At 35.9% G+C, this 20,372-nt stretch overlaps 1 protein-coding gene across 1 annotated transcript; it reads right to left on the bottom strand.

The window, feature by feature from the left end:
* Positions 1-3,203: 3,203 nt before the first annotated feature.
* Positions 3,204-20,231, bottom strand: CUNH6orf58 (chromosome unknown C6orf58 homolog). Its single transcript, XM_032158700.2, has 6 exons — positions 19,898-20,231; positions 18,609-18,695; positions 16,923-17,107; positions 16,094-16,194; positions 4,715-4,953; positions 3,204-3,476 (listed from the first exon to the last, which is right to left on the bottom strand). Exons 1-6 carry the CDS (start codon positions 20,196-20,198, stop codon positions 3,397-3,399), a joined length of 993 nt encoding a protein of 330 aa, XP_032014591.1. The 5' UTR covers positions 20,199-20,231; the 3' UTR covers positions 3,204-3,396.
* Between the last annotated feature and the right edge of the window lie 141 nt (positions 20,232-20,372).

Below are 20,372 nucleotides of genomic sequence, written 5' to 3'. Positions count from 1 at the left end.
AAGCCAATCTAAAATGCCTATTTAGAGATAATTATTCTTGCTGCACTTTGTGCAAATAGTCAGGCGAAGTATAAGACTAAAGACTATTTTGCAAACAACTCAGTCCTTTCATGATTTTTTTTAACAAAAATGAGGACTGGGGAGAGAGAAATTATGTTTCAAAACTTATCATATATTTGTCATTAAATTCTGAACTCATTAGCTCACTAGTTTTTTTAAGTTTTTGCCCACATTTTAGACTAACCCTGCTTGTTCTTGTGAGCCAACCAGTGATCTCCAGCTGCAGCTCAGAAGAAACAAAAGGGAATGGGTAATATAAAAATCTGGATCAATATTCTAGTTATGAGCAATTATCCTGCAAATCCTGCCAGGTGATGGGAATGAATAGGGTGCCCATAACCCAGAGGATTCCTTTTTGGGAAAGTAAGACAAAGGGAGCTAACCAAAGCCAAGCACAATGCACTGAAATCTTAGCGAGCATAACTGTAGCCACCAGTTATCTGGGCATGTCACAAGATATCCTTTTCTCTCCCTTGCTGGAGGAAGACTCAATTCCACAGTTTCACTTTAGCATTCGGCTTATGATAAGGAGTCCTTGCAACCCCCACAAGACACATTTTTGTCCCAAACTCAATTCCAAGCTTTGGATCAAAGCCCTAAAATAGAAAACTGGATCTAAGGGATCCAGAAACAGATGATCACAGAGGTTAAAAGGCACAACACAGGTGAGCATGACTGATTCCCGCCAATTAAGCCTAGCTTCTCATTCCATGGATAAAGGTCACGCTAATATCCATGGCATAAATGAGGTCTAGGGAATTCAAGGCTACTGACAGCAGGGATGATAGGGCATACGTGGGTAACAGCAGATACTCCCATCCCCTGGGCCCCCCTGTTAACATGGTTGAAAGCCACTTTAACACCCATGGGTGGCACCCTGTTGTGGTCACCAAGACTCGGGAGCACAAGGACAGAGGAAAGAAAGAGGAAAGCCACATTTTCCCTCTTCTTGTGCCCTGGGTATTTGCTAGGAAGAGAAAGGAACCAGGGACACCTGCTCCCCTCTTTCTAGAGAGTAGTCATTCATCTTTAGTCTGTACCCCTTTTGGATGCATCCTGAACCCCTGGGACTCCTCTGAAAAAATTCCTTCTTCTTTCCTTTATTTTCGTCTATCCCTTTCACTGATAGATAATTGTGTCTCCAAACTACAGGACACTCCCCTCAGATGCATCCTCCAAAATGGGAAGAGTTAATTTCCCAAACCTTAAACTGGTTGGCTTAGAATTCAGCTCCGGGGAAGGGAACCCAGAAGCCTAACATGCTGACAAAAGGGTAAAAGATTTTTTTACCAGTCAGGCTTTTGGCATTCCTCTCCTTGTGCAAACTGGTAAAAGGCCTCAGGATTTTTGAACTGTCCTTACCCCTCACTTATTCCATTTCTATATATATTTTCTAATAACCCAGTTTGTCTCTTCTCACCTTCAGGCCATCAAACTCCAAACCATCATGCAACCAAAGCCTTTGTCTATGGCTCCTTTTGCCAGGAACCCTTAGATAGGTCTCTGAGGGAGCTCTGACTGCTATTTCCCTAAAACAGCGCCCCCTGTCAGCAGGAAGCAGTGAAGATCTGTCCTTATCCTTATCCTTATCCTTATCCTTATCCTTATCCTTATCCTTATCCTTATCCTTATCCTTATCCTTATCCTTATCCTTATCCTTATCCTTATCCTTATCCTTATCCTTATCCTTATTCTAAGGGCAGTTAGACGTACTTCTTTAGAGGGGGGAATGATAGAGATGGAAGCAGCCAAGGGTTTCCCTGGTGAAGCCCCACCCTCAAGCCTAAAACAGCTCAAAGGCTGAAAAACCAGACTGCTGGTCCTGGAGAATCTCCAATCGGCCTGAGCTCTAGGGGGATGGGGTGGAGCCTTGGGAAGTTCATGCTGTTTGCAGGGGGTAGGAGCCTGGCCTCTCCTTTTCCTGTGTGGTAACCTGGGATTCAATGTGTGAGATGGGGGTCTGTTAACAGGAACCCCTCTGTTTTGCTGAGTTTTTTTCCTTTTCACCCAGTAAATTCCATTCCCCCTCCCCCTTCAAAGTGTCTGCAAGCTTAATCTTTCCTGGTCATGTGACAGGAACCCAGTTTTTTCTACAACTCGAGCCACTGTTGTATTTATGTTTTTATTGACTCCCCAAAATAATCTAGCAATGTAGGTTTTATAATCTTAATTCTAACAATAAGTAAACTGAAGCACAGACAGTGCTAGAAAAATAGCCCAAGGTCAACTCAACTGGCAAACGAGAGTTGAGTTTTTTGTTTGTTTGTCTGTTTTTGAGACAGAGTCACTCTGTTGCCCAGGCTGGAGTGCAGTGGTGCAATCTCGGCTCACTGCAACCTCTGCCTCCAGGGCTCAAGCGATTCTTCTCCCTCAACCTCCCAAGTAGCCAGGATTACAGGCACACACCACCACGCCCAGCTAACTTTTGTATTTTTAGTAGAGATGGAGTTTCACCATGTTGGCCAGGCTGGTCTCAAACTCCTGACCTCAAGTGATCTGCCTGCCTTAGCCTCCCAAAGTGCTGGGATTACATGCATGAACCAGCATGCCCAGCCATTGCTGAGATTTAAACTACATCTTTCCTAATCCAGTACCCGTATATTCAAACCAATTTGTCCAATTTCATTTTCCAACAGTTAGTGGGTAGATTTAGTCTGTGAATGAGGCCCCGGGAAAACCTTTATATGAAAGCTTCATGTCAGCTCTAGAAATCACCACCTCCTGGCCAGTGTATTCTCACTTATTAATTATATATTTTATATATAATGAATTCATTATCAAGTGTGGGTGAAAGGAGGGGAACTCTATTGTATAATTGCTGTAAACTTGTGGTCAGCAAAAACACAGAGAAAACTGACACATGAGTTAGTGTATTCTATTTTCCAGTTCAGTTTTGTGAATTTTAAAAATTTAAACTGCCTGTCAGTATTTTATTTCAAAATCATCTGGATTTTGGTTATAAATCAGCAATATATATTAGTCTAAATGTCATGAAATTTCATGATAGGATAACAACAGAAGAGCTACACAAGTTTAATATGTTTGTTAATTTCTCAGTTATTTTTTGGTAGCATAATGCAATATCCTTTTATCTTAAACATTTTAATTATTAATGAATTTTTAAATCATGAGCAAAATAATCATTATTTTAATTTGAATGCATTTAAATTTTTAATACATGTACAAGATCTTAACAAATAAGCATAAATCAAAAACATCAGAAATAATAAACTATATGGTCATGATGACATTAATTTTTTGAAATTACTGATTGTCAAGTTCGAGTTTTTCATTTTTAATTCATTAATCATTTCCTGAAGTTTCAAGTTAAATGTTTCAGGAATTATTTCCATAACTTCTAGAGCTGGATTCCGAACGACCTCTATATACATTAGATTTTTCTGTGCAAAGATAACCTGTAAAAGATACAAAACGATTACATGTAAACTCTTGCAAATTTTTTAAACTACCTTTTGGCAATATATGGCCCATAATTTTATTTCATTTCCTTTCTACTAATTTAGTGGTAAAATCATAAATTATACAAAGAAAAGTAAACATGGCATGTCATTCATTGCATTATTGGCAATATCTGACTTACCAACTTTACTTATGTTCTTTCTATGAATTTGGTGGTAAAATAATAAATTATGCAAGAAAAAATATATATAAAATGTCATTGTTAGGTTATTGGCAATAACTAACAATAACACTATACATCTATTAAACAGAATAAGTTGGATCAACTCATTTTTGGGAAAAAGCTCCAAGAAAAATTTTCACAGAATAAAGAAGACTTGGTCTGCTACTCATTGTGTGAAGGGAAGCTGCCTACTGACAGAGAATGCTGCCCTAGAACCAAAGGAAAAACTTCAACTGTATGAAGTCTATAAAGTGTTTGGATATTTTTGTTACTCTAACTGATGCAGAGGTTTTTTTTAAACATAGGTTTAATTTATTCATGTTTAATTTACTCCATTTTTATCTTTCAGACTTGATGTTTTTGCTTTGAAAAACATTAATAATATAATTATGTTTTAAGTTTGGCTCAATGCTTCAGTGCATGTATGGCAAATGGGAATGATATAGTCACTTTCAAACTGGTAGATAAGGAATTCTCTGGCTTTTTTTTTACCTCACTAGAAGATCCAGCATTTGAAGGGCTAGAATAAAACCCTTCTTGCATGACTAATAGTATTGGATCAAGGGAACTGAAGTAAGCAAAATTGCTAGTAATTTCATTAATCATGGCAGGTTTTCTTTTGAAATGTCTTCATTTTCTTTAAATTTAAGAGCAAAGTAGAAAGTATTTTTTTAAAAAAAAAAAAATGATCTGATGAGCAAAATAAGGAATATATATCGGTATGTAGAACAAAACAAAAAAGTGTTTCAGTTGGTTTGCCAACTTCAAGTTTCAACATGATCTCCAGAAGAAAGGACAGGCCATGAGTAAGAAGATTAAAATGTGTGCTCATTAAATGGTTCTATATATCAAGAGTGATTATTGCTAAAGGAATAGAATGGATACCCACAGGAAATCTCAACTCTATTTTTGGAGTGCTGTAATGTTTACATCACTGATTTAATTATTATTTATTCCTCTATTTGTTCAACATAATACTGATTTTTAAAAGTATCCTTTTAAGGTTCTTACCTATAGATTTATCCACATTGCCAAGCATATTTAGAAGAACCAGGACTACATTCTGAAAAGCAGTAAAGTCACTGATGAAAGGGGCTACATCAGTATTAAGAAGAATTCGCGGTGGCATGCCCTTCTGGAACTTATATGATCTAATCAAGGTTGTAGGAAAGAGGACTGCAGCTAAATGATCCACAGCCAGTACCCAATTTCTCTCAAAATGCGCTTCTGCTTTAGAATAATAATCATATCTAGAAGACAAACAGAAAAGTATTTAATTATAATTAGTCACCTCAGAATTTCAAGCTCATTGCCTTCAGAAAATATTGGTTCTTGCCAACAAACTAAATTCGTAATTTTATAATTTAGAAAATAGGTTTGATATTGTGATGACTTTATTCCATCCCTCAGGAGATGTGAAGATGGCTCATTAAAATTCTAAATCTAGGAAGAATCATCTCACTAATTGTTTACATTTTACATTGCATTTTATCTTCTTTACTTCAGCACATTATACTTGAATACCACCTAATAACCAAAAGTAAGGCATTTTTAAATCATACTCTTTGCCAATGTACAGATAAATATCAAAAGTCTAAAGCAAAATTTTTGCTAGACTCAAATATCCTTTGTGAAACTGTTGATTTCTTAAAGCCAGGGGATCCCAGAAACATTGAGATTTCTAGAAAAATAGATGTCTGATTTTTACTATCTAAATTGTAAATAATTGGCATTTTTCTACCACAGGAAGCCTCGGGTAGAAAAAAATCCTCTGTAGTTGTTTAGTTGTTAGAAAAGACTCTGTAATTATTAGAAAAGCCTCTGTAACTATTCGTCCCCATAATAGGTGAGAAAGTTTAGTTTCTCCTAAGAAATGGGGACAGATAATTACAATGGAAAGATTAAAGTTATATTCAGTAGTTTTAGAACTATAAAAGTCACATCTTCTGTTTCTATGAGCTGTCTAAGCATGCTAAACAACTTGTAGTTTTGCAAACAGACTTGTTCTCCCTGAGACATTGTGTAATCACTATGTGGTTCACCAGGTACGTTCTGTTTCAAGTCTCATCATAGATATTACCTTTTTCACAAAGGTGAAGGGTATTCCAGCCCACCTGAGGTGGAATCTACCACTTTCTTCTCTTCTATATTACCATAAGACCACATCATCCACATATTTGAAGATTTTTTTCTCTAGTTATATTCTATTATAATGTCTAGAAATTCGATTATCTGATTTTATTTTGACAGCAACATAGAAAAGATACATTAAACAGAAGGTACTTGCATTATGCTTGTTGAGATTAAACTATAACAAACTATAACATAACCCAGATAATACCTGTTGTCTGTTTGACTCCTATACACAGCATGTAATAGATTGCAACCATGGCCCCAGTTCTTCACGAGTCCCTACAATTCTGTCTTCTGCTATGTAACTTTCATTACCAGTTCTTCCTACATTAGGTGATAGGCAGAAATTCCCACTCCTGACTCAGTCATGTAACTTGACTTAAAAAATACAATATTAACTATTTTGACATAGCATAAACTTGAAATGCATTTTCGCAATTTGGTTATTCTTTCTTGCAATTCTGCCAGCACTATGGAAAACAACCAGGCTTGTCTGATGTAGAATGAGACGGGGAACAGAGCTGAGCTTCCCCAGTTATCCCTGCTGGAGCCAATCAAAATCGGCCAACATGAGAGTGAACCCAGGAAAGATCAGCAGAGCTGTGTATCTAAACCCCAGACAACTGAGCAATAAACACAGTTGTACAACACTGAGGTTTAGTGATTGTTGATTGGACTGCTTTCTTTCAAACAAAGCTAACTTAACTCAGGGCCACACACATAGTAAATTGCAGGGCCCTGTTTTAAACCCTGTCAATCTGCCTTTAAAACTCATGTTCTTTACTACTGCCTTTTGTCATGGTGATAATAGTTACTTTATATTGAATATTTCTCATATGGCAGTACGTTAAGCATAACTTATGGATTTCTTAATTAATCCTCAAAATTGCCCTATGTGGCATGTACTATTGTTACTGCTATTTTAAAAATAAGAAAATTGAGTTTCTCCTTGTTTGAACTCCTAGGTCAAATAAGCCAGGATTTAAAACTCAGGTCTGTGGATCTTCAAAGCAAAACATCTTAATTTGTACATTATTACTTCATTTCAAGGAACAATCATTAGCCTTGAACCTTGTAATACGAATTCATAGACCTTGACAAACCAGAGACCTCATAAACAGGTAGATTAACAAATCAGAGCACATAAGCAGGCATTTGAAATCTTCCATAATAATCATATTAAAAGATTTACCTTTCGCCAATATAAGACTTTGAAAATATTCAAATTGCCTGAGGAACTATTATTAAGCTTTCAGTGAGGTGAATTAATAGAAAACATGTATCTTTAGCTTTCTTAATAGTGCGTCTATTTATAAATTTATCCATAACGCAATATTTTATTATATCCTGAACTGATCCCAATTAAAGAGACAATAGAAGGGAATTTTTAGGTAAAAGAGTTTTTAGTAAAAATGCTGTTTTTAACAAATACTTGTACTTTTGCAACCTACCAAATCTCCATAAAAATGACAGAAGAAATAAAATCAGAACACGCGGAGAACAACAAGATTTTGGAAGCTGAAAATTGAAAAGAACTAATTGAAAAGATTTAATAGAATCAAGAAAACTAAATTCTAAGTAAATAGAGACAAAAATAGAAAAATAATGCTGATATACTTTGTAGAATTATCCTCGATTTAAGTCTGAGTAATATCTTCTGGGTAAAAGGAGATTGCTAAAATCAGGGAGATTAAAAGACTTTAAAGAAGCAATCATATACAAAGATTTCCTTCCAGATTTCAAATAGTAGGTAACTGCCACTCCTCGCCCTGGAAAGGGTACAACAGAGGGTCCTTGAACTGTGTGAACTAAACATGGTTGAAGGTAGGAACACCACCTTGGAAACAGGATATAAGTGTAAATGATATACTGAATGCAAAGACACTCTCCCCTTGCTTCTTCCTCCTCTCTTGACTTCAATAATACTAACAGCCAGGCCTTCGCTTCTGAAGCAGGTGACTGAAAGTGTCTCTTCTGGAAACTGGGTGAACTCAAGAGAAAAGACTTGAAGTTATTGGAACCATAGTGTTGAGACAGCCAAATGCCTAGGCAGATAAAAAGGGGACCCCAGATATCCTCCAACCTGCCCCACAAGTGTTTACATCAGATGCTTTTGTGCAGATGAGGAAACCTGCCCAGGGCCTTGTCTGAGCATGCCCGCACGCTCACTGGCAGCATGGAGTGGAGCCACAGGGAATTTGCACCTTACAAAAAGAGCCTGCTCTTTTCAGCTCGAGTGGTGGCCTGGTGTTCAAACTGTGAAGTAGGAAACCTGCTAGCAGGACTCTCTCTCTTGGTTTGCTGAGAATTATTTTTCCTTTTTCCTTTTTGCCCCATAAATTCCATTCCCCTCACCCTTCGAAGCGTCTGTGTGCCTGACTTTTCCTGGTCGTGTGACAAAAAAACATTTTTTTTTTCTACGACAGTGTCAATAGTTAAAAGATTACCTAAACAACCCAGCAAGATTACTCTAGAGGTATGTTCTTAGTAGAAAACTTCCACTCACTCAGTCAGAACTCCTAAGTGCTTCTTTTTAAATTTGAGTAGACAGTCAAGTATTACCAGATACCAGAGGAAAGCCTTTAACATGAATGTGAGACAGCAAAACAAAATACACCTCCAGCAACCCCCAGAAGCACCAAGTGACCAAGCAAAGGTCCTTTCTAGGGCTCACTGTGCACATTCATCTCTTACAGCAACTGGGGTGTGCGTGTGTTCTTTCTTAGATTCAAGCTCCATGAACCTGCGTTTTAAGCTCTTTGAATTCATTTGAGCATTTTTTTGATCTGGACCATGTTTAAAAGTCATGACAGAAACAGGAGTGGGTCCTATAGGGAAGCCTCAGGTGTCTGACCGGGTCGGACAGAAACTGGACTGCGTTCAGTAGGTAGGTCTGGTTACCAAAACACAGGAAATCAATGAGTTCATCTGGATCCAAAGATTCTGGAACTCGTCCATCTGGAACTTCAGCAATTTAATGTTTAAAAAAAAAAAAAAAGAACTATGGATCCAGAAGCTATGCTTTTCTAGAGAAATGGGTGAATCTTCCCAAAGGTAACTTACAATTACAGTGGCCACAGTGAGGAAATTCCTTACAAAATGCAAACAGGTGCTTGTCTTCATAGTTACAACAGCTCCAGGGACAAAAAAGACTTATTCATACCTATTTTGAAACCCAAACCAAGGGGGGCCCAAACTAAAGAAACTTGTGAATTTGGATGTCTGCTTTTATTGTAAACAGCCAAGCCATTGGAGAAAAAAATTGTCTATTTTTACACCAGCCATCTGATGAATGCACTCCCTTTGTCTGTACTGTTTCCCCACCAGAAGAAACCACAAAGGCTTCACTTTTGGCATAATAATCAACCATTCCCTCAGAAAGAAAATCTATGAATGGTGGATTTTGGGGGAGGAGGGGGTTCATATCAAATCTGAAAAGTCCCTGTGTTCAATCCTGTCTAATTGACACTTTGACCATTTTCAGAAAAGCATTTGTAAGAATTGGCCCTCTCTGTTTTTTCAGTTTGACCCTGCTTCTCCCATGGTGGCTTCTCAGTGAACTGAAACCTTGCTTCTAAAACCCCTGCTCATTACACGCGCTGCCAATTCTGTTTACCTCTTTCTTGCTGTCATAATCTTTGCTATACCCCAAAAACTCTTGGAAAAACAACAACTACTTATTGGTCTGTCATTCAATTGTGAAAACACACTAACCTAAAAGATTAATTAATCTGTGACTATAAGATTAGAAGTTTCTGTGCTGAGTACAGGCATAAAAAAATTCTTGTCTAATAAGAAAAAATTACATCTATAAGGAAAATCTCAATTTGTAAGACTGTCTCCTTTTCTACACTGGGAACAAAAAGAGGACTAGGTCACTAGAAACTGTTACAATGAAAAAGGCCTTGGTTTAAATCTACATAACAAGCCTTGCCTTTAAGGTACTTTTCCTGGCCATTGTATCTTAACTGGGCCTTTACCTATACCCTTATTTCTCGGTTGAGGCAAATGATGTTATTTAAACTTGAAGTCTAAGCTCTTTACCTCTGAAATGTAAATTTTCTACCTGACCTTAAGTAAGAGACATTCCTTTGGAAATGCAAATTTAGAGAGAGCTAAGGAAAAAAAAGGAACTATTGGGAAATTTGTAAGTGAACATTTCTAAAAGTTTTATCTTTTTCTTCTCTTTCTCTCTCTCTCACACACACACACACACACACACACACATACACACACACATACACACACACATAAAGGAGGGTTTTAGCCATATGGGCAGATAGTCTTGCTTCATTGGCCAGAAAAAGACAATTTTGGATCCAGATATTCTTTAATAAATTAATGAGCTTGTATTACTGTACCTGGCACATGTCTAAAACTTTTAGAATAAAATCATAATGATATGAACAGCAGGCAGGGAAATACTGGATAGAAGAGGGCAGTTCCCCAGCAAAGTCCCCACCAGTAAGCCTGGGCCCATGGCCCTAAATGAGAACTTCACATCTCTGTTTTCCTACCCAAATGTTGCTTTTTCCAAAACTACTCTGGCCCTGCATGTCCCCCATCCCATACCCATAAAAACCCCAAACTCCAGTGGCAGAGGAGCAGAGTGGTGTGGCAGAGACCACATATTGTAACAAGAAAATATGAGACAGGAATGAGACATCAATCAAATACCTTTGAGAAATACATTTGTTTGGTCCAGAAAGGCGGGAGGATTTGAAATACGGGGTTGGGGGTGGATCCAGGCTATAGGAAAATTTAAACATTTTCTGGTCGACAATTGTTTGAGTTTGTCTAAAGACCTGAGATTAATGAAAATGTTCAGGTTAAGATAAAAGAGTGTGGTGACTACGGTACTTCTGAAGTCTCATAGAGGCTGCTTTAGAGAAAATAGATGACAAATATTTCCTATTCAGACCTTTAAAAAGTGCTAGACTCTCAGTTAATCTCTTCAGGATTGGGAGGGCCTGGAAGAAAAAGATCTAGCTATGTTAACAGAGATTCTTTACAAACACAAATTTCCCCCAAGAAGGACAGCTTTGCAAGGCCATTTCAAAATATGGCAAAGAAACATGTTTTGGGGCAAAATATTTTGATTTTCTTCTTTGTCACATATGCCATAGTCAGGTTGGAAAGTAAGTAATGATATATAGGGTTAAATAAAACCCATCTGATGAGAATTTATGGTTTGTAGGGCGTGACTCCCCAGACCCCTTAGGTAGGAATTTGGGCAAGATTAAAAAAATTAAAGCTTAGTCTTCAATAGAGATAATATTTTGCCTCTTCTACAGTTTTTTATCGCAGAAGGACCAAAGGTATTTGGAGCTGTTAATAAACATATTTTGTGCCACACTGACAAATTTACCATGAGAAAACACATGCTTCTAGAAAGTATAATTCATAGATTTATCAGTCTACAGATTACTGGTACAACAGTTCACAATTGCCTGTTTCCTAGTGTTCACTGGAAATTAAGGTTAATAAGAGTTAAGATTCTTAATTATATATAATTGAAATCACTAGAAATAAGGAAAACAAAGCTATATGCAAGTAGGCAGGTAAAATGTGCTTTTGGTAAGAAAAGCTATAATATATGAGGATGTTTTGTTTTGTTCAAGAAAAAGAAGATCAAATTTTATCCTGGTATAGAATGACCGGTTGTTCCCAAATGAGAAGAGAAGAAGTATAGGACAAAAACTGAACGTATAAGAAAGTTATAACAGGTGTATGAAAGATAAATCTTGTAAAAAAAATTTTGTGTTGATCAAGTTGGCTAAAACTAGAAGAGAATTATTTATATGTTTTCTAAAAATTGAGCATTAATATCAAAGGTACACTGATGCAAAACTAGAATTTGTTTCCCTGTGTTAAGGCAAGGTTTTCTTGGAGTATTAGTCTGTTTTTAGTAGGACATCGTGAAAAGTTTTTCTTTACCCTTGAAGTAATTGTCCTAGAAAACAAAGATTCCGCATTTTACTAAGATAATTTCCTATGCTTCATGTTGTCTTCATTAGGTTTTTTGATCGTTTAAACAACTGAGTCCTCTCTATAAAAGATCAAAGTTTTTCTATAACTATGTAATTTTTCTGTATTTGCCTTTAAAGTCTTTAAATTATCACTCTGATTAAAATGAATGACTATTATTTCCAACTGATCTGTGATCCTATTTTGATCAAGTATTTTAAATCTTTTATATTTTTGGCAAGCTTCCAAAAAATCAAATTCTAAATCAAGTATTTTTATTGACCTTAAATTAATTTTGGGGCTTTGCAGATGGGCCTTTGGAACATCTCAAAAGGATATCTGTCCTTATAAAAAGAGAGATGTTAAAGTAATTGGGCCTATTTGATAAATAATATGGAAAGCCTTGTCAAATAATAAGTACTGTTAAACCTTCTTTAAGTTGTATTTGTATGGATGTGTTATTAATATGTGTTCCAGAAATTTTATGAAATTCCTAGAAATCTGACCATCCCATTGGACCAAATGAGAATTCCCAGAACTGTTATGAAGAGACTGATTGATTCATAAAACATCTAACCCAATGTCAAGTAGAACAAGAATTAATTGGTTACTAAGAAAATGCTTTGGCAGATTTTCATGCTATGTCAGCCAGAACTGAAATTGTTTAGATAAGCAGTTTGAACAAATGTCATGAGATTGACTCAAGTCAAATTACCTATGATAACCTATTTAATAAGCAAGCTATTAACCTGATTTGGAAATACAAAACTGACTTTTTTTTTTTTTTTTTTGGAGATGGAGTCTCATTCTGTCACCCAGTCCCCAGTCTCTGGAATGCAGTGGCGCAATCTCAGCTCACTGCAACCTCTGCCTCCCGGGTTCAAGCAATTCTTCTGCCTCAGGCTCCCAAGTAGCTGGTACTACAGGCCCGCACCACCATGCCTGGCTAATTTCTGTATTTTTAGTAGAGATGGGGTTTCCCATATTGGCCAGGCTGGTCTCGAACTCCTGACCTCGTGATCTGCCTGCGCTGGCATCCCAAAGTGCTGGGTGTGCCAGCCAAAACTGACATTTAAAAAAATATAAATTCAATGTTAAATATGGACTCATGGAAAGTACAGATGGCCTCCTAGTCCTTCCTGGGTCCTAAAAGCTTCCATTATTAAAAGCTCTATACTCATCATGGAAGAGAAAAAATAATCCAAATTATGAGGAAAATATTGGTGGAGTGAGTATTCTGAAATGCCTTATCACTAATATTTGGTTTGTTAAACTGATAATGCTGGTAAGGCAACAAAAACCTCAAGTGATACATTTTTGGCACATGCTGGATCATTTGAACACCTATAGACATATTTAATTCAATTGCCACCTTCAGTGCATATTTCCTGGTTTTATAAGTGCTTTTCTATGTGGGAAGGCCAATGCTACAATAGTGAAAAGGTTATTAGAAAATGTCCTTATAGGGCATTCCTGGAAACATCTCTAGCAATATAGGCACTCATTTTACCAGAAAAGTTATAAAACAGTTTAAAAAGGTATTACAAACACAATGGCATTAGACAAAGTTAATAGAATTTGTTGGATTGCATTGGTCAAAGGTCCTACTGATTGATAGCAATCAAATCCACTCCTATAGGAAAAGACAGATTTCATAAAAAGACTCTTTATGAAATAGTTTTTGGAAGGCCTATGTCTCTAATAATAAAATCTCATATATCTCATGTTCTTCTAAACTCTGATATGACTCAAAATTGTGAGGCTTCAGTGCATTTTGCCAAAGCATATTTTCACCAGATAAAAGAAGCCCTTTGCGGCCCACCAGCTGATAACAACCAGATCTTCCATGATCTAGAACCTAGAGATCAGTTCTTTCGGAAACGACACCAAAGAAAGACTGCCCTTGAACTCCATCAGAAGGGACCACACCAAGCTCTTTTTTGCAGCACAACTTCAGGGATTTGAGTCTTGGATCCACATTTCTCAACTCGAGAGAGCCCCTCCAGACCCCTGGGACTGTACATCCATTGGAGACCTCCAGGTAAAGCTTACTAGGAACGTTTTTTTTCCCCAGAAGAAGATGGCATCCTTGATCTAGACAGCTTTCCCAAGACCATGAATAAAGTCTTTTCTCCTCTGTCAACATGAAGTCTTTTCTCCTTTTCCTTTTTGGCCCATGTTTCTTTTCTGTTTATACATGGCAATATAATGTGATAATGAAGATTTCATACTCAATTACTTCTACATGGAACTTAACTGAGTATTGCATATGTCATGTTAAACCTAAATCCTCACATGATCTTAGAGATACTCTGCTCTGGTTCACCCCATAAGAAATTTCATTGATATTCCATGTGCAACATCTAGTTCTTTCTAAACAGCTAGACTTTTAAACTCAAATATTCAGATTGCCTGTTTAAATCTAATAGTAGGCAAAACCTATAATGAGAGTTTGGTAGTTAAATTAAGCCAGAATTGAATTTGAAAAACAAAAGGAATATAATTCGACGTATGTAGGCAAATTTATAACCCTAATCCTTTAGTTGTTAGTATCTTCTAACCATACAATGATTAAAAAATGAGGCCTTAGACAAATATTACTAATGCTGACTCATAATGCTGACTCATAATGCACAAGGCATCTCACACAGGAGACTATCTGTAGGGTTCTTCCAGAATATATTTTTATTTGTGGAGGATTTAACCACCAACCATATATATGGGCAAATCCATGTCTCAGTAATTACAAAATAAGGAGCCACTGGCAATTAAGGGATTCCAAGAGTACTCCTGTCACTCCATAACTAATTGGAAACTGTATATTGGTCTGCAACTCTTAATTTGAACTACGGAATAAAGAGGAATTTACCAGCAGATATGAATTCTTCTTAATGGGTATTGTTGGGTAGAAAAATTCTTCCCCTGGCTTTGTATAAATGTAAAGGAGGTTGTGCTTAGAAATATGTCTCATACATTAGTTACTACAGCTGACTCTACTGCAAAGGCTATAATTGTCCAGCAAACTTCTTTAGATTTTCTTGCTAAAGGTATATTAGGTAACTGGATTGCTTTGACTACCTTTAGGGAGGAATATGTGCGCTAGCTAACACTCCCTGCTGTACTTCAGTAAATTCATGTAGGGTAGAAGCTCAGTTGTAAGAAATCAACAAACAAGCTAATTGGTTAAAACAAGTAGATTTTTCTTCTGGCTTATTATTTATATATTTGATTTATGTTGGTTCAGTTCATGGAGGTTCCTTCAGTCTCTTAGTATCAGCCTCCTGACAGCCATCATAATAGTCTCCCTGGTGCACCTTAACCTCCCCAGAGTCTTACATCCTCTTATGCAGCTATTCATTCTATGTCAAATGGTCTCTTTAAAATTAGAATAATGAAAACATAAAGAGAACATAAATAACCAGTCAACTGTCCTGATTTGTGAACTGTGAATTCCATACTGATACCAATGATGAAAGTGACAGAGAGTGGTGTCAATGCCCAAAGTTTTGGTCAACCTCTCAAAATTGAGAGGCAGACCAAAAGGTGGGGAATTGTTAAATTAAGTTGGCCTAAAATTGCCACGATATGTAGCAAACTGCAACTTAATGTAGTTTGTAAACAAACTGCAACCGAACTTAAGAGTATTTTCTTGTAACAAATATGAGTCTCAGCCAATCACAGCAGCTGAGCTTCAGCCAATCGCAGGCTGCCAACTGATCAAACCATGCCTATATAAGGCAAATTTCTCATCACACTATGTCCAAATAAGGCAAATCTGAGCTGTAACCAATCAAGGTGTTTCTATATGTCACTTTCTTTTTCTGTCTATAAATACTGCCTGCCCACATCACTGGGTGAAGCTCTCTGAACCTCTACTAGTTCAGGATGATGCTGATTCATGAATCATTCATTGCTTAAGTGAATTCTGCTACATTTATCTTATCTATAGTTTGTCTTGTAACAGTGTCTATGATTAAATAATAAAAGTCATCTACATATTTATATTTTATTTTGTTTTCTGCAGTTAGGAAAATGTGTTGCCTGTTGCTTGTTTGTTTGTTTTTTCATGAAAGGCTTTTTTTTCTCAAAATTTTCCCCTTCTTCATAAAACAGTTTTTTAAGCCTGATCATGTTAAAATATTTACACATCCTCACTATAATCTCCAATGGTTAGGCTTATTATTTAATATAAAGATTGAAAAACACTCTAGAAGAAGAAGAAAAATATATAAATAATGCCCAAAATTATTTATCATATCAAATAAAGATACTTTAAAGATTCATTCTTACCTGTCTTCAAAACTTTTGATATTATCTGCCAAGGTTGAAGTGTGTGCAGCCCATAAGTACTTCAACAGATCATGAAACTTACTAAAAGGTGACTGCAAATACTAAGGTAAAGAGGTCAAATTTATTAATATTTGAGCAACTATACAACCCTTCTCCCTGAAATTTAGTCATGTTCAGATATATTTTAGCAATATTGTACATAAAAGAAGAATTTTATTTCTAAGAAAAAGTATATATATGGCCTTAATGCCTAACACTCTTTAAAGAACACAAAAATATTCATTAGTTTTAATAATAGCATATGCATCTATAAGGATTGAACTTCAAGTATTTTCAGAGTTTATATTTTATACTGATCAGGTCTTTATTTTTTCCTATTAACACTGTTAAAAGTACCATAAAATCGTGAGTAAAATTTCTTCTTAAAATGTTTCATTAGATCTAAACTAATGCAATAATCTACTAACGTACTAGTAAATTTATCTTTTCTTCATTGATTTTAGTCAAATTTCTTCCAATATCCTAGTGGACATGAAGATTCAATTAATCAGAAAAGCCTATTAACCATTCAGCAAAATATCCTGTATGCTCACCATTTTTGTATAATGTATTTGAGGCAAGAAGAATGGATAGATTTATGTTAATGCTGTATTGAGGCAGTAGGTGTTAATGACTCATAACACTCTACAATATATTATTAATATATCATGCATAGCAATTTACATTTGCATACTAAGGAAAATATTATGCAATGCACAAAAAAATCCTGGACGAAATTATACGACAAAATAAACTCTCTTCCTATCTCCTAAGAGTATAAAGAAGGAACCTGGTAAAAGGTGTTCCACTTGTTCATTGTCTCAGGGAAGGATGAACGACAGCTAGAAACATCATAACAAAACTTCCTCTCATTCTTGGGTGGGGGCAAAAGCCTGACTTGGTCTGATGATATCCCCATTATACCAGAATCAACCGCAGCAAGAAAGGGTAATGAAGACAGAAAATAATTCAAATCTGTAAGAACAAAATATTTATTATTACTACAAGCACTAACAAATTTCAAAGAGGATATTTTTAAGGAAGGCATAAGTCATAAAAAATTTCACAGACCCAGAAACATGATAAAAGCTAAACATCAGGAAAAAAATATGGAACAAAAATCCTCCTAACGGTCAAATATATAACTTTGATTGCATTTCTGTTAATAACCCTATAGTCATAAATATATAACATATTGGCTAAAGTAGTCGACTATATTTTAAAACAAAAAGTAATTTTAATGGATATCATAATATTAATTTTTCAAAGCATTAAGTAAAAATGGAAGAAAGCTATCAACTTTTCCACAATATGGTACAAAACCTCTCATTATGGTTTTATTGTAAATTGTACTTGTATTTTTATCTAAAATATTTTAACATGATGATAGCTTTGGTAAATGAATGTTTTCTATTTTATACACGTAAGTTTAATTTGTAACCATGATATCACTAAATTTTTATCTTATTTTATCCTTTAAAGCACAAATTTTGGGTAAGTTTTGACAATAGATCATTGGATAATTGGACTGACAATCAAACAAGACTATTTTCACATTTTAAAAAATTTTACCTATATATAACCTATTCCAGCAGACTCAGACATTTTCATTAGTTGGCTATTAGGCTTATACTGATTTCCACTAGAAATCAGTGATGTAGAATATTTCATCCTAGACAGGCATTTGTGAATGGAATCCTATGCCACAGTGTAGCAGGCTAATCCTCCAAACTACTAAACCAATCTAAGAATAACAAACTCTGAATTCTAGATCTGTGGCCACTACTATTTGTGAATCTTTTAAAAGAACAACTAGGGGTAGTAAGAGGAAAATGCTTAAGGATACATATGATGTGTGTTGCTCTGAAAAAGTGAAATTTAATGTGGCCATGTTTCTAACTACTGGGAAATACCTCTAAGGATTTGTGGTATAAATTGTTTTCATTACTAAAGCATAAAATTAAATGAAAGAATTAGAAAATACCTTCTGGTTATTTTAGCATTAAGTATATGATTAAAGCCTGAGATTACTGATTGGTATAACGAATTGCAGTAGGCATTAATCTCTGGCATGTTTATGGGTTTCAATATTAACCACATCTGGTCTGAGCAAAATGAAAAACATCATTTGTCTTGGTGTGTCACTTCTCATCGTTACTTATTCTGGAGATTCTTTGTCATCAGCTGGACCTCCCACCTAACTACCAGAGCTGGCCCCTCAGAGGCCACTGCTTTTGCAGAACCTTGTTTTCCTCCTTCTGTGAAAAGCTGGGTATGTCCTAAGGAATCATTATTGACATTGTGGCTGTTAAATCCCTTAATGTGACCTAAAGGCCATAAGGTACACGGTGAAATAGATTTCTTTTTAAAATAGGAAGAGGATTGTTTTAGTTCTGTCTCTGTCCCTAAGATTTTAGGTTTGAATGCTTTCTTTCAGGAAAGGTTAATATCTGTTTCGCCACTTAAACGAACATACCAGCCCACCAACTGTCCACAGAGATGCACATATGATCTCCAGATTCATAGCCACAGTTTGTCCTTCGGGTTGGATCAGCTAATCTGCCTGGAGGAGAGAGGATGCACAGTTGTATTTCTTATACACATTTTGAAACTGGCTGTAACTATTGCTTAACCACATAGATTTTGCTTGTAGATACAAAAGCATTTATTTCTGAATGATATGTGTTTGTATTCCCATCATTCTTTATCTTTTATTTTTTAGTTTCTAATAAATTTCTTTTCTTTTCCTTAATAACAACACAGTTTTCTACTTTTGAATTATAGGTCCTAAATATTATTTGCGTTTGTAAGGATTCTCTCTTCTATTTCCTCCTCTACCTTCTAATCGAAACTATGAAGCAATATGCATACAGATGAAAAGAGATGATTGAGAGTCAAAACAAACCCCTGCTCCACCGCTTACTAGCTTGACTTTATCTAAATAACCTCTAATGCCTTAGTTTTCTCATCTATGACATGGGGATAATAATATTAACTACATTATAAGGTTGTGATGTGAGGTAAGAAAAAGCACCAAAAGTGTTTCACCTGTAATATGCATTATGTAAATATTAGAAAATAATCATCGTTTTTCTTCCAAATGAAATTGCTCTTTTCTTACCCTCTCTCTCACACACAATAGTTTCTTTATTGGCTGTGTTATCAGTTGGGAGTGGGCAACAGGCACCACTCTTTCTCATGAGCTTCTATCAACCAGAACAAAAGTATCTTTCAATTCATGCATATTTTATCCCAAAATGTAACTTCTGTCTATACACTATAAGGTACCTTATTTCCAAGAGGAAGCAAACATTTTACAGAGAAAGATCTTCATGAACAATGTGACGCTTCTTTATAACCTCATATCATAATTAGAACTTTAAGAAATTCAAACTAATTTGACATCACTTTGTATATCCCCTTGACTGTTTTGTTCATCTCATTGCTTAGAAAGGAGTGTGGCACTTAGTAGAATTTCAACAAATATTTGTGAAATGCTCAATAGATGAGATGTGATGTCTTTTCATAGTTGATAACTATGTCTTATGCCTCATTGAAGTTTCTAATAATAACACACAACCCACAAAAGAAGGATTTGTGGATAAGGAGAAGGATGGGTAGAAAAACAACGATTATAAGGGAAAAGAGAACAAGATAAAGAATCAATTTTTAAAAACACAGTAGGATATATACAGAGTCCAATTTCCCAAATACTTCATAGGTCTATTGGTAGATCATTACAATGAAAACAAGAGTCATTCTTACCTGTCCTGTATTGCCAGCCATACTGCAGAGGCAATCCCCATAAAATATTTTGTTCATTTTCTGGTGCAAATTTTGCAAAATACCTGGCTGTCTGGTTCAATATGATTTTATACATCCCCATTCTCTCAAGGTATACCCAGGGATTAATAATGTACATGCTGTTCTCCACCCTGTAGTCACTGAGCTGACCAGGACTCTCCTTCCACAGAGGGGGCTCTATATCTGAGAGATTGGAGATCCCTGCTAAGGAAGCAGAAAAGGAACCAACTAGTACACAAACCCAGGAAGGAAAAAAAGCCATTATGCCAGAGCTGGGGATTGAGATTGTAGCAGGGCTTTTATTGGAGAATGGAAGAGGAAGTCATGATATTTGCTTACCTCACAGCATATCAACACTTTGCTTTTTTGTTTTCCTGGATAGGGTGAAAATGTAGAAGAAATTGATGTATTAGCTAACATTCAGGACAATTAAATT

The sequence above is a fragment of the Hylobates moloch genome, unplaced genomic scaffold (genome assembly GCF_009828535.3).
Source record: "Hylobates moloch isolate HMO894 unplaced genomic scaffold, HMol_V3 SCAFFOLD_2, whole genome shotgun sequence".
In the NCBI taxonomy this organism is placed as follows: domain Eukaryota; kingdom Metazoa; phylum Chordata; class Mammalia; order Primates; family Hylobatidae; genus Hylobates; species Hylobates moloch.
The sequence above is the reverse complement of the archived record's forward strand: the minus strand, read 5'-3'. Positions and strand labels throughout refer to the sequence as shown.